The following is a 14,573-nucleotide window of genomic DNA, read 5'->3' as shown; positions in this document are numbered from 1 at the left end:
CAAAATTTGCGAAATTCATTAATTCAGTTAATTCTGCCTACATTCACTTTTAAAAAGTTTGGTGGAAACACCTTCATTTACTAGCTAGTTAAATAAGTGTTTTGAACACTTGTCTTATCTTTTTAAAAAAGAAAAAAGAAAAAAAAAAGTAAAAATAGTTACCAAGATGAGATTCGAACACACGACGACTCCCGTGTCGGTGCTCAGAGAGGCAAAAATTTCCATTCTTGTAGGACTCATTTGCGTTTTAATACAAGCTCACGAGCTTGTAATGATACGAAAAAGTTGGTATTAAAAATAAATTGATCTGAAAAATTTAATCGATACGAAGTTTCAGTGCATTTGACTAAAATTTAGAATTTAAATTGACTGGCAACGTTTAAAATTGACAGACTACATATTTAATTAATCGTTATTTTTCTGATTGACCGTCAATAATTTTTATTAACCGTTAATACGTCTTTGATGTTTGTAAAATATCTGTAATGACTGACAATCAAAATTATTAACCGTCAACTTTATTAACGGCCAATCTTTAAAACTGACGGTCAATAAAATTTGTTATTAGTTAACAAGAAAAGTTAACAGGCAACAAAAAAACATTGGCCGTTAATAAAAATGAATAATCGTTAACGTGAGAATGTTGACGGTGGCGCTATTTAATAAAAGTGAGTTTGGTATACAAAACTTCTTTCTTCAATTATGAGACTTTATTAAGCACAAATCTCCAAACAGATTTCACTCCAGGGTGCTCTATTGTGCCATTGTCCTAGTGAACTTCATGATTGTACAATATGCTAACAGGAATTATCTATCAACAACAGAAACACAAAATGTGCTGGCTGACAGATCTTTCATTCCTTCTGTCATTTTTCCCACAATAGGTATTTAAAATCAAAGGCACTCTGTTTAGTTAATTCCTCTTTTTCAGATTTGGTGAGAATGATATCTTTGATACTTCAACATGGGAATTGACTAATTTCATACCTATCCCGTCAAATCCATTGCACCATTTTTGTCCACATCTCTCAGGCTAACAACACCTCTTTTTGTTTCACGATCTACAATCATGTTGTCTGATTGAACATATCTCCAACCTTTTGCATTGATAAATCTTTGGATATTTATAACAACAGTTTCTCCTTCATTTTTTTGGGATCTATTATTATTACAAATCCAAAGCAACACAATTTGCGATTTGTAAATTTTATGATGCTTTCATACTATTGGTAAAATGGTTTTCTTACTACTTTTGAATGAGTATTAACTAGTGATGCGTATAACTCTGCTCTTGGTAAGGATAGACCAATGCAAATTAAAGATTTACTTGCATCACCAAATCCAAATATTTCAATATTTAAAAATAAGGCATACTCTGGTATGATTGCTCGATTAAATCTCAGGTTCTTAATTTCTGACATCATCTCCAAGTGTGATTCCACAACTGACGCAAATTATCTGGGATTTCATCATCCCACTTTAGTCTCGGTAAATCGAGCTTTATTCCAGCAATGATAGGTGTTAACAGCCCTGTGAGATCAAATACCTCTGTGAATTTGGATGCACAATGTCGTCTAGGTAATGTTGATGTTATTGATGTGATTTGATCCTTTTTTCGCCGTCTATCTTTTCTTGCAAAATTTATAGGTTTAATGTCAAGAATCAAATCTTTTTTTGATACCACAGTAAACTCGCTACACAAATGGTGATACCATCATCTGATAACGAATCATCATGATCCGAACCAGAAAACTTGACTCCTTTTAACTTGAAGCCTTTTCAATTTAAGACAAATTCTAATTGGTCTTCCCTTTCCAATGATTTCCCTTTTGTATGTTCACCAGACAAGCAATCATCTACATAGATAAACGTGATCTTCTTAATTTCTGGAAATGGACATGCCATGTTGTCTTTTAGACAACATGGCATGTCCATTACCTTCTTTTGTAGCATTTTCTCTAGGCCTCTTCATAGCATCACATCTAGAATCAAAGTCTTAGCATCCACTGTCATGAAATATGGTAAAAGGTTCATCATTTACCTTTATTGTTTAAAACAACTGCATCTTTCTGAACTTCATTTCTGTGTGTTGTGGAGTGAATGAAAAATCTGGAAAAGTTCAAACCGTTGTCGAAGGATGCATCACTGCTTAATATTTTTTGAAGTCCCTATTCTGAGGTGTGTCTTTGTGCTCCTCACATACCAACACGTGCATTTTAGATAGATTTTTATCTCTTTTGCATTCCCCCTATAGATGTTTTCCTTGCTTTTGTTTGGCTCCTGGAAATAGACACTGACCTTTTGTTGGTATTCTAGTATCTTTTTCCAAAAATTTAATCAATTTATTCCATAATTTTTTACCATCTTTTTTACATTCAAGCCAATTTGTAACTCTACTATCTCCTAAATTCTTTCCAGTATATCTCCATAGAAAAGATTATTTTCCAAACCATGCTTTTTGGATAATTATAGCATATCTCTCATGACTGTTATAATTTTGGCTATTCCATTTGTAACCTTTTCTGGGTCTCTTAGCTTCTACAATAAATCCTGTTATTCACTTCATGTAATTTTTCGCCAACATGGTTTTGCAATCACCATATGCTGCTATGAGTAGTCTCCTCCAAGTTAATCAATGTCATTGTTACTGCCAAAATAACCAACACAATTTACTTTATACTCGTATCTTTGCCAACACAAACGTTTACAACAGCTAAAACAATTATACAACTATAATTCAACAAACTAATGTAATAGAGAAAATAAAATAAATCATCAGAACCAAACAAGGTGGGAACGTACATACAAAGGGAAAAGAGAAGTGGTTTTGATCAGCCTAAAAGGGGAGCGTGACAAAATGGCTGACCAAAGAGAAAAAACTATAGCCTAAGTGTGACCAGAAAAAATGGAAACAAAAAGGCACTAGTATATAAACTGATACAAAAAAAAATACCTAACAAATAATAAATCAATAAACTCACTAGTAAGTTTGTGCCTAGCGTTGTAGTACAGCAACAAGATAAACAAAGGCTTGTTCAATAACAAAAGTATAATCACAGTAAATAAATACTAAGTCAACAAGCACCAAACATTTATGAAAATCTGAAAATTTGAGACATGAAAAGAACTCAGCCCACATATCTTTTTGATGTAAAAACTAGCTTCCAACTGACTTCAAAAGATGTAAAAACATGATTTATATACAGGTCCCTAGAGGCATACTAAAGCCCATTACCATTTTGTGGGGGAACAGTAGTAATAAACTTAGCACACTTTTACAATAAAGAGTACCTAAAACATATAAACTACAAATAGTTTATTATCATATCACAATGATGATAGACTATTTGTATTATATTTAACCCAAAACATGCTACAAACTTAACTCAGTACACAGACATAACATATACAAACTCAGTAATAATACACACAATACAGACTAATCTTTTTATTAATAATGGCAGCTTCAATTTTCGAAGAAGCATCAGTATTCCCATCTAACATTAAAGCAGGATTCTCAAGGTTATTATTTCTTCACAAGTCAGGTAGTAAACATTTTTGTATAGATTTAAGGTAGAGTTTCGTAAACAAAGTTTGAAATGTGTATATATCAAGAGGTGAGCTATGGTACTTGAATTTAATAAACTTAATATTTAAAGAAAAAGTGTTAAATGTTCAACTTTCTCAATTTTTCGTGAATTACCTTACGTGGATTAAGTTTTGCATGGACTTATTTTGGCAAATGAGCGTATCTTAAAAATTTAGTGTGAATAAATTTTTGTGAAGGAATGATAACTAACAGAAAGAGAAAAAAATAACTAAAAACTAAAATTTCACTGTATTTTACTATCATTAGTTTATAACGTCGATAGTCTTTTTAAAACAAAACATCAATTGCACTAAAAGCATTGCAATCCTCTTCTATGTCGTATTCGTTTTCTGCGCCATATGTATATTTGTCATCACTGCTTGAATCATATAGTTTATTAACATCCTTATGACCTTCACCTGGAAAGAAAGACCCAGAATCTATTTCAGAAGAAGTGCTTTTGCTCTTAAAATGGATCAAGAAAAGGGAGATATGGGAGGTTGACTGAACCTTTTCGTACAGCTTTCGTACAGATTCCTGCTGCCCTCCGACCACTAATGATTATCTCCTTTGCATTTTCGGATAATAATTCCTCGTATAAATCAATTAACCATTTTGCGTTCAGAGGTTTAACGAAAGTAGCTAAGGGGTTTTATGTCGACGAAATCGATGGAAATCCCTTTATCCAAGCTTTTGCGAAAATTTCATTTCCACAGTAAATATTTATCTCCCATGAATTTTTTGGTCCAAGAATTGATGGTCAAGCGTCATGTTGTTGGGAACAAATAAAACTCAAGAACTCTTTAACAGCTGTTGTTATCAGCCCTTGAAACACATCCGTAATTAACAAGGCAAGAAAATCGTCAGACAAGCGCAAAGTTTCCCTTACAGATTCGACACAGGGTAATATAATGTCAATTATAGTCTTCGTTGTCTCCCCTTCATTGCTGTGATGTTTTGGATTTTCACTTAGGATAAAGCCACTACTCGGAAACTCGACATTTGGGATAATCCGATTGGTTTTTCCTCCGTATATTAAATTCATTTGTAAAACGGAGCCATTACGGTCAAAAATGGAAGTTGCGGTGATTGCGCTTTTGTATTCAGAACCAGCAACTGACAGATTTTTTACCTGCTTTTTCTATTGTGTATCTAGAACTCTGGATAAACTTTGACGGAGTTCGATGTAAGTTGATAACGAGTTGTGGTGGGATTTTGTACTTTTCAATCTTAATAACGATATTGTATAGGTATACCATCTGAGCTTTTCCACAAGCACCATCAGGCATGGTCACTTTTTCTGCTTAGCACGCTTTTTGAAACCTATTCTTCTAAACATATTCTGGACATGATCTTTCCCTAGCTGTAAGATTTTTAAGCCTTCATCACTACTTTGTTGTATCAAAGCTTTGGTTACTGCTGTGGCGAATGATGCATAGAAGGTTAATTCTTTACATGTTCAAGATACTTGTTAAATAAGCGGACAGTGCTCTCATTCAACTTTAGAAATTTACCTTTTAATTTCCGTACTTCAGTTGTTGTGCATGTTTCGTTTGAGTATATTTACCAATTTTAAAGCGATTTTTTGGCAAATAACTTTTGTAGGTGCCCCTTGTCTGTTTGATTAGCTTTACAGCAGAGACTTCAGATTGCATTTCCGTACATTCTATTATGGTTGCTGTTTGATTAGCATTCCATCAGAAACTTCAGATGTTATTTCCACACATTCTATTGTGGTTGCTCATATGTAGCAATATTCAACGGCCAATATATATATACGAGGAAATTTATATATATGTTTAACGGCCAATTTATATATTCATCAAATTTTTTATGTACGTTTAAAGGTTCGCACAAATTAAACCTATCTTTTCTATTCTATTTTCCAGTAAATTACTAGCGCATAACCTGGTCCTGATAACGCCCTTCAGGTTTTTACCTGAAGGTTTTTGCAGAATTTTGCACGCGCTCTCGTCTCCAGTGCTTCTTAGGGGTTTGTTTCATTGGAACTGGAGAAGGTACGGAGCTTTCGGCGCAGGAATTTTGATGCAAGGCTTATTTATGCCCGTAAATACACAGAAAAGTGTGGAAACCAAACGAGGGCCAAAATCTTAATTGTTCTCACGAGACTGGAAATGTGTTTGACCCTTTCGCAATTAAAGTATATGGGTTAACAGGAAGGGATTGTTGACCATCTACCGCGGGAAATTTTCAAGATTACAAAATATATCATTTATCGAGAGGCAACAGTGACACTTCAGTTTACATCAAGCCATTATAAAAGGTCGCCATTGATACTAGGCGGCTTGGAAATAAGATGAGAGATATTGGTTAAAACAAGAGTTCATTTTAAGTGAGCCATTTTACAACGCTACCATGCACTAGCAGCCCAACTGTATGTTGAACCAAAGGAGGAGGAAATCCTTGCAATTTTTCACAAAGAAAAAAACATGGAATTTCGAGTCTGTATCACTAATAAAGTAATTCAAATTGACTAATTGTAAAGCAGGTTACGATTTCATAAATGCTACTTATCCACAAGAGCTGCAACAACAAGAAGAGAAAAAACAGCCAGCATAAAAAGAATATATTGTAATTGCTTTGTCACTACTAGTAGATAAAACGTTGTAACAAGTTATGATGTAGAGATTTTCATCAATGAGATAGAAGGTTTCCCATGTTTATGGAACGCAACAACAAAATCACACCATGACCAAAACATAAGAAAACATCATGGCAACAAGTGGTAACAAAGTTTCTAAAACCAGATTAGAGTGTTTTCGCACAATGAACCCTTGATATAACAAAAACAAAACCGTTTAAAGGATTTAAAAGATTAGATTTTTTGAGCAACGTTTCTTGCAACGTTACTATGCCCTAACCTTCACCGATCAAAAGTGATTAAATGTTGAACCCATGTTTGAGCCTTTCAGAAACTTATGAAGTAAACGTGGATAGTAGCTTGAATAAAACTCTCCCAAAGGAGCCACGGCAGAGTCAAAGCATTGAGAATATGGATGTTCAATTTTGAAAACATTTGAGGACATTAACAACTAAGGGTGCCCTACTTTCAAATGACAGAGACGACGATGAAGAAGATATGCTGTTTGATAAAAGTATTGTGCTTAATTTAAGAAAATTAGCACCTAGAAAAAAATAACAACTTAAAATTCAAACATTGTTATTTTAACACGACTTTGATGAAACCTCTTGATTTTACGGGCATTATATATTTTCAACATTTTTACACACTTTTTTTCACAAGAAAAAGTTATATCATGGATCTTTTTGAAAAATTTAACTTTCCTTTTGTGTTATATATACATTGCTTCTTTTATTTGATATTAGCCTTTTCTTAACCGTGTTTTAAAAATTATTTAAGTCTATGTTAGTTTTTTTCAAAACAATTACTTTTATATGTATAGTTATAAATTTTCAACATTTTTACTTGTATATATGCAGTGAAACCTCTCTGTAGTGGACACCATCGGGACCTCAGAAGAGTGTGCGCTATAGAGAGGTCTCCGCTACATAGAGGCTCTTTCCAAAATTAGCTTAAATTTCTTCAAAAACCATCCCGGGGCTATTAGGGCGTATTGAAATCGACCGTAAGGTGTATCAAGAGACTACTTTTGAGGGAAGAAAGACAGTGAAGACAATATATTGAATGCTACCTTTCTTTCAAAACTAAAACAAGCTCAAGACGTGACAAAAAACATCGAGAAATTGCTTTGTCTTTGCGAAGACAATTTAGTATCTTCCACTTATGACTTCTGAAATGAAAAAACATTGTCTTAAGTAAATATAAACAAATTCTTTAAAAAATTTGCTTTGTATGACCCATTCTTAAGCCTATCCGCTGTAGAGAGGTCAGTTCCAGGGGGTAATGTCAAGGGAACGAAAAATTATCTGGAAGAAGATTTTGCTCAGAAGGAATAATAGGCTCAAGGATCCTTCGTCATTTTGTTGATATCCGTAATCTGTTGAAACTAGGTCTACTTCATCACTTTTAAATAGTGCATTATACCAGATATTACATTGATAATAACTTCGCAATATGTAAAGTCGGAGTGAAATGCTCGTTGGTGGAAAGGTTTCAAGATCCATCTAAAACGATTTCTTATGAAATAAATCTAAGCTTTGCTCGTCAAATAAAATTGCAAATTCAAAACTTCTCTACAACGAACTTTATACTAGACTGCCCTTAGCTTCTGTAGTAGAAGCAACAGTTTAGCTTTCTTTAATTTTAGTCTTCTAAGTTGAGGACGCTCTCCTAAAATGCTAGTATATAAAATAAAACTTCAATCTCTTACAGTTTCTTGCTTTCGGACTCTTCTTATCTTTCCTGACTGCTACTCTCCATCGCAAAATACATATGCATTCTTCTTTTACAACACAAATGTACAAAACAAATATAACTACAGGAGATGTAGTTTTGTTACGAAAAAACTGCAATTTTTGAGAAAAAACAAACAATAAGATCATTCATAACACACAAACACAGGTCACTTACCAGCTGGATTTTATATGTTTACAAAGTTTACTAAAAAGTGCCTCGTTTTCATGCCAATGATCTATTCGAAAATTGAATTCGGGTTTGTGTATTATGTCTTTAAAACCGAAGTTAGTATAGAGATCAATGTTGGAAATTCGTAGAACTTTTTTTAACTCTGTTTCCAAGACATATTAATTGATTTTGCCTATTAAAGTTATTTATTCGAGCAGAGGCGTAAATCTTTGTAATAGGATCACGTGCCACAAAAAAAGACCTAGTTTTAATTTTTTTAACGAAGAAGAAGATCGAAATGGCAGTCAAGCAGCAAGAGAAATAAATATTTAAAAAGCAATATCTGGAGTCAGATTAACTTTTAACAAAAAAAAAAATGTTGGGTGCAATGGTTGAAAGTCAGTAGGTTTCCTACCTACTGACTTTCAACCATTGAAAGTCAGTAAATAGGAAAAAGGTGTGGGCGTTACTACAGAATGTATTTTTTTAATAAAACAAATATTGTACTCAAATAAAAATAAGAAATTATTTGTTTCCGTTCCCTTTTGCGAAGTTTTCGGTTCGTTCCATTCTCTCTTTTCTTTCTTTCGCTTCTTTGGTTAAGCCATTGCATTTCAATTATAACTTTAAGGCCAAATAACTTGGAGCGAAGTGGTGACGTCAATCATTTTTCACTGCGCAGGTAACTACGGACACCTTTGGACCAAATTGGGTAAGTTTCCCAAACCTTAGTCCCGGAATCCGTTTCAGAATTGGCGGGTTGATGACGTCTTCAAAAAACCTTTAAACTCAAATATCTCTGCAACCATTTGTCAAAGGTACATCATCTTATACATTTACTTGATCAGCGTTTCAAGATCTATACGATGAAGGCAACAGGTAAATTTCTAAATAAAAAAATTTTTGGGTTTGGGCGGGTCTTTGCTGATATCAGCAAAACTTTTAAACCCCTATATCTACTTAGGCGTTCGTCGAAAACATATGATCCTATACATTATTTTCATCAGTGTTTTAACCTCCACACATCACAGACAACGAATAAACTAAATTCGCCAATTTTTTTTGTATATGCACTGCCGACGTCAGCAAAACATCTAAAACAACATATTTTTCCATTGTCCCTTTGCCTAACTGGATTCCTCCACGGGCCATATCGACTAGTGAAAAATATAATGGTCTTTGTAAGACAGACAGACAGACAGACAGACAGACAGACAGACAGACAGACAGACAGACAGACAGACAGACAGACAGACAGACAGACAGAATCTTCGTATTATTATAAAGATATTTTTATTACAGCATATTATAAAGTTTCATCGAACATCAAAAGCACACAAGAAAATAGTTCCAGTGCCGAGAAGTATGGTGAAGTCATTGCTTTATCAAGTCCTTGATGGCATACATTATTTACATGCTAATTGGGTTTTGCACCGAGATTTGGTATGTTGTCACTGTTGTCTTTTTGACCTGTAATTATGTTAGTTTACTTTTTGTGACAACAAATACTTAACCATTATCATTCTATTTTTAATTATGTATTTTAACAACGCCCCTTCTTCATAGAATAAAAAGATTGTAACTACTTTTGCTGATGATGCATCAGCCTACTAATACTTTGTTATTCTTTGTATAGAAACCAGCAAATATTCTTGTTATGGGAGATGGTTTTGAAAGGGGGACTGTTAAAATAGGTTTGAAATTTTTTTCTCTGTTAACATGAAGCCGTGTGTGAAATTATTTCAAGTTTTGTGCAAAAATAAATATTGGGATATTTTATCTTAATGTTTAAAACCTCTTTAGCTGATATGGGTTTTGCACGTTTATTTAACTCACCTTTAAAGCCGTTAGCTGACCTTGATCCAGTCGTTGTTACGTTTTGGTACAGGGCTCCAGAATTGCTCCTAGGCGCAAGACATTATACGAAAGCTATAGGTGAATGGACATGACATAAGTATTTTTTTCACCAACAAATTCTTTTGTAATCTCATGTTAGGAATGTTAAACAACATGAACTTCAGCTTTTTGTTCTCTTTAGATATTTGGGCAATTGGTTGCATCTTTGCAGAACTGTTAACATCAGAACCAATTTTTCACTGTCGACAGGAAGACATCAAAACATCCACCCCTTACAACCATGATCAATTGGACAGAATCTTTAACGTTATGGGTTTTCCTCTTGGTAAATGGATTTTCCATGTTTTTTGTTTTACTTTCCACTTGCTTCTTACTAATTCTTTTTTGTGTTTTTTTTGTAAACATTTTTTAATACTTTAAAAAGATTCAAGCTTCTAGAACCTGGTGCCTTTTAAGAAATTTTATGTGTGATTAAATTATTAAATTTGCGAAAAATTGTGTTCATTTTTTCCCCATTTTTAAAAAGAGAAAGACTGGCCTGAGATATCAAAAATGCCCGAGCATCCAACATTACTGAAAGATTTTCGTAAACATAACTACGGAAATAATTCGTTAGGAAAGTATATGGAGCGACATAAAATAAAGTCTGATAGCAAAGCATTTCAGTTATTGTCAAGACTTTTAACGATGGACCCGACAAGAAGAATAACTTCAGAAGAGGCACTTAAAGACAATTATTTTCTGGAAGAACCTTTGCCAACAAAAGATGTCTTCTGTGGACACCCTATACCTTATCCTAAAAGGGAGTTTATATCTGAGGAAGATAATGATAACAAATCAAATAAAAACAGTCAAGTTAGCAAAGGAAGTTCCGGTCAACAAATCCAGTCGAAACGGGTCCGCGTCGTTCCATCAGCTCACGCAAGCCAGGCAGATTACCAGGTAATGTCATAACGCTATTCGTGCTCAGGGCTGGAGTTACAATTAGCTAATTTTTACCAACATCAGCAAATTTGACGACGTCATTGCCAAAAATGCTAAAATCAGCAAATTTTTTTGACTAGTTAGTTACTTAAGGTCTGGGCAACATTTGTTGCAAGTTTCATGTCTATTGAACAACAACTTTAAAAATTACAGAAATTACAGATGAGGGTGCGAATCAACCCCTCCTGCCAATATTTTTGCAGTTAACGTAACAGAGCTGAGAGTTCGGATTTCTTGTTTATAAAACACTGATAAAAAATCATCTGTAGGTGCAAACTCTTGTAAGATAAGACCAACTGAGAATGACCATGCTTAGTCAGTCAATGAGTCCACAGATTGTTTTTTTTATTTTGTAGTTGCTTGATTTTGATTTTTTTTGTTCGTGATTTATAACCAACTTAGTCGTTGCTTATTGGTACATTAATGCGTCCTAACTTATTTGTAACAAAAATTGGCTTATATTGATCTTTACTTTTAATAGCAACAAAAACGTTACTACTCGCACCAACAGAACCAGCAGGCACAGCAACAACAACAGTCGGGTGGAATTAACTTCACTTCATCTCATGGCCCATCGACTACAATGCATTATACAGCGTCGAATAATCAAAATATACACAGATATTAGTCTTTTCTGGTTTGCTTCCGACTTAGTCAATGTCTCAGTACAATATGCATGATATTATTTTAGGAATAAAAACACATCTTGCTGCATTTTTCAAATCTTCTATATTTTTTTTAAACTAGCCTTTGTCGTTTCTTGCTACTCCTAATTTTGTCCCCAGGGTCTGTCGGGTTTTTTTTTTAAATGAGGTTGGCTACCACCGGTACTGTAGAAATTAATAAACGCTCCAGTTTTTTACGTGCATCTTTTTCAATTGCATCCTTTGTATAAATGGTAAGTGTCCAGTTTGTCTTGTTTAAAAGAGTTGAGTAAAGCATGTAATTATCCGGAGATGATTTTTAAATTATTAATTTTATAAAATTGTACATATATTTAAAACCATGGTTGCTTCGATACTTATGTCTCGATTATAATCTCTCCGTTCAGTCTCGTTTCTTTGTTTACGCCATGTCGACAATTTTTAAACTTATCACTCTTAACAAAAAATCTTGTGGTTGTTTATTTGAGTTATCCCGGCTTACATTGCGATTATAAAATATATGCCATTGCATATTAAAAGCTCTATGCCTTCTTCGTGTTAAAATAAGAAAGTTTAACGAGTTGTCAGAGTTACGCTACCTTTTATTATTTTCTAAGCAAAATGTCTTACCCCACACGAGGCTTAAATACATTAACTTATGATATACGAAAGAGTTTAAAAAAACTAAATTGTTTTCTCTTGGAACATGTAAAACCTCTAATTTAGTGCGACCTCTAATTAGTGCGGATGGCCTATGTTTCGAAAATCGAACAAATTTCCCCCCTCTATTTATTAATGCGGATGAGTTTTAAGGAATTTTCGATTCTCCTCTAATTTAGTGCGCTAATGGTCAAAATTCCCTCTAATTAACAAATTTTCGTCTTTAATTGTGAAAGTAAGTGGATCGAGCAGATACTCAACTGACCTTAAACAAGGTGGATTGGAATTGCCACCGGAATTTCACTTTACAATGTCAAACCAAAACCTTCGTCAAATGGAAGAAAAGACTTTAGCGGAGATAAAGAATTTCGAGGAGAGTCGGGTTAGGTTCAAAGAAGCTAAAAAGAAGAAAGAAAAAAAAATGTAAAAAAAAAAAATGAAATGAGAAGAAGAATTGAAAAAAATAAACGAATGAAAAGTTGAAGTATTTTTTTTCACCTCTAATTTAATGCGGTTGTGATCTTCTTTAACTCTCTGATTTGAAATGCTAAAACAATGGTAATTTATTCCCTCTAATTATTAGTGCGGCATGACCGAAATAATTATTTTTTCTCCCGTACTAAATTAGAGGTTTTACGGTAGAGCAAGAATTTGTAAAAAAGAGAAAACTTACTCGGACACATTTTTGTGTTATTTATAAAAAAAAAGACAAAAAAACCTTTTATTTACATGCGCATATATAGGAAGATATCGCGCATTTCAAAATAATCAGGACCACTCACCCCACATTGTGTACGCCCGCTATGGCTCACTTTTCTTCTTAATAAAAACTCTTTTCTTTTATCATGCGATAAATTTTTTTCTGTTAAAAACTTCTATTCCAAGTGCGAAATAATTCCCTTTCTGGAACTCAAAACAACCCTAGACTTATCTGGACCTTGATATTGATTCAACTGGAGTAGCAAGTTTAAACTGAAGACATCATTGCTTCTCCAATCAGAAACATTATTAATAATTGCATTAACAGATAGTTGTTTCTGAGTTTATGGAAAACCGCAATTCCAAAGAAGTTATATCCAATTCCAAAGAAAAATAACCTAACATGGGCGTCTGATTACAGACCTGTGTCGATTTTACCAATTATTTCCAAAGTTATAAAACGTGTTATTTTTCAACAAATATGCGATAATATTAAAAGCAAACCTATATACTCGGAAACACAATCTGGGTTCAGAAAGGGGCATGCAATGCGTAGACGAGTACAGACGAATCACAGACGAGTACAGACAAATCACAGACGAATCACAGACGAGTACAGAAAAGTACAGATAATCACAGACAAGTAACAAATCACAGACGAGTCGATTTATTTTTCTATCTTTAAAAATGAAACTTCATAAAAAGAGAAGTAAGTTTCCCAACTGATTCTTTAAATTTAAAAACAATGTTGTTTTCCTGAATTTCACATAAATGTATAGAATAGGACGATACATCATTGTTAAAAATAGGAAAAGTAGAGGAAACTGCAGAAAGCACATTCGATTCACCTTTTCGTTCGATGTATGATTCGATTTGTGTCATAAATATAAAATAACAAACAACTCTGTTCATGTGAGCGCGTGTTGAATGTTTTATAATTTTATTTCCCCGAAAATTAATCAACTTGTATAGTTAAGCACAAAAGAATAAGAACAATTTCTGAAAAAATAAGAACACCTCAGGTACACAATGTGGGGTGAGTGGTCCTGATTATTTTGAAATGCGCGATATCTTCCTATATATGCGCATGTAAATAAAAGGTTTTTTTGTCTTTTTTTTTATAAATAACACAAAAATGTGTCCGGGTAAGTTTTCTCTTTTTTACAAATTCTTGCTCTACCGTAAAACCTCTAATTTAGTACGGGAGAAAAAATAATTATTTTGGTCATGCCGCACTAATAATTAGAGGAAATAAATTACCCTTGTTTTAGCATTTCAAGTTAGAGAGTTAAAGAAGATCACAAGTGCATTTAATTAGAGGTGAAAAAAGATACTTCTACTTTTCATTCGTTTGTTTTTTTCAATTCTTCTTCTCATTTTATTTTTTTTTTACATTTTTTTTTCTTTCTTCTTTTTAGCTTCTTTGAACCTAACCCGATTTTCCTCGAAATTCTTTATCTCCGCTAAAGTCTTTTCTTCCATTTGACGAAGGTTTTGGTTTGACATTGTAAAGTGAAATTCCGGTGGCAATTCCAATCCACCTTGTTTAAGGTCAGTTGAGTATCTGCTCGATCCACTTACTTTCACAATTAAAGACGAAAATTTGTTAATTAGAGGGAATTTTGACCATTAG

General features: G+C 33.5%; 1 protein-coding gene across 1 annotated transcript in view; it reads left to right on the top strand.

The window, feature by feature from the left end:
- The window catches only part of LOC130645011 (cyclin-dependent kinase 8-like), a 30,573-nt gene extending 18,586 nt beyond the window's left edge, over positions 1-11,987 (top strand). The window contains exons 4-9 of the mRNA XM_057450846.1: positions 9,399-9,539; positions 9,733-9,790; positions 9,900-10,031; positions 10,135-10,278; positions 10,480-10,895; positions 11,419-11,987. Coding sequence (XP_057306829.1) covers positions 9,399-9,539; positions 9,733-9,790; positions 9,900-10,031; positions 10,135-10,278; positions 10,480-10,895; positions 11,419-11,565 — 1,038 coding nt within the window. The 3' untranslated portion in view covers positions 11,566-11,987. The remainder of the gene's footprint in view (positions 1-9,398; positions 9,540-9,732; positions 9,791-9,899; positions 10,032-10,134; positions 10,279-10,479; positions 10,896-11,418) is intronic.
- Positions 11,988-14,573: the final 2,586 nt, after the last annotated feature.

Source organism: Hydractinia symbiolongicarpus, chromosome 5 (genome assembly GCF_029227915.1).
Source record: "Hydractinia symbiolongicarpus strain clone_291-10 chromosome 5, HSymV2.1, whole genome shotgun sequence".
NCBI lineage: Eukaryota > Metazoa > Cnidaria > Hydrozoa > Anthoathecata > Hydractiniidae > Hydractinia > Hydractinia symbiolongicarpus.
Note: the sequence above shows the minus strand (reverse complement) of the source record. Positions and strands in the feature narration are given on the sequence as shown.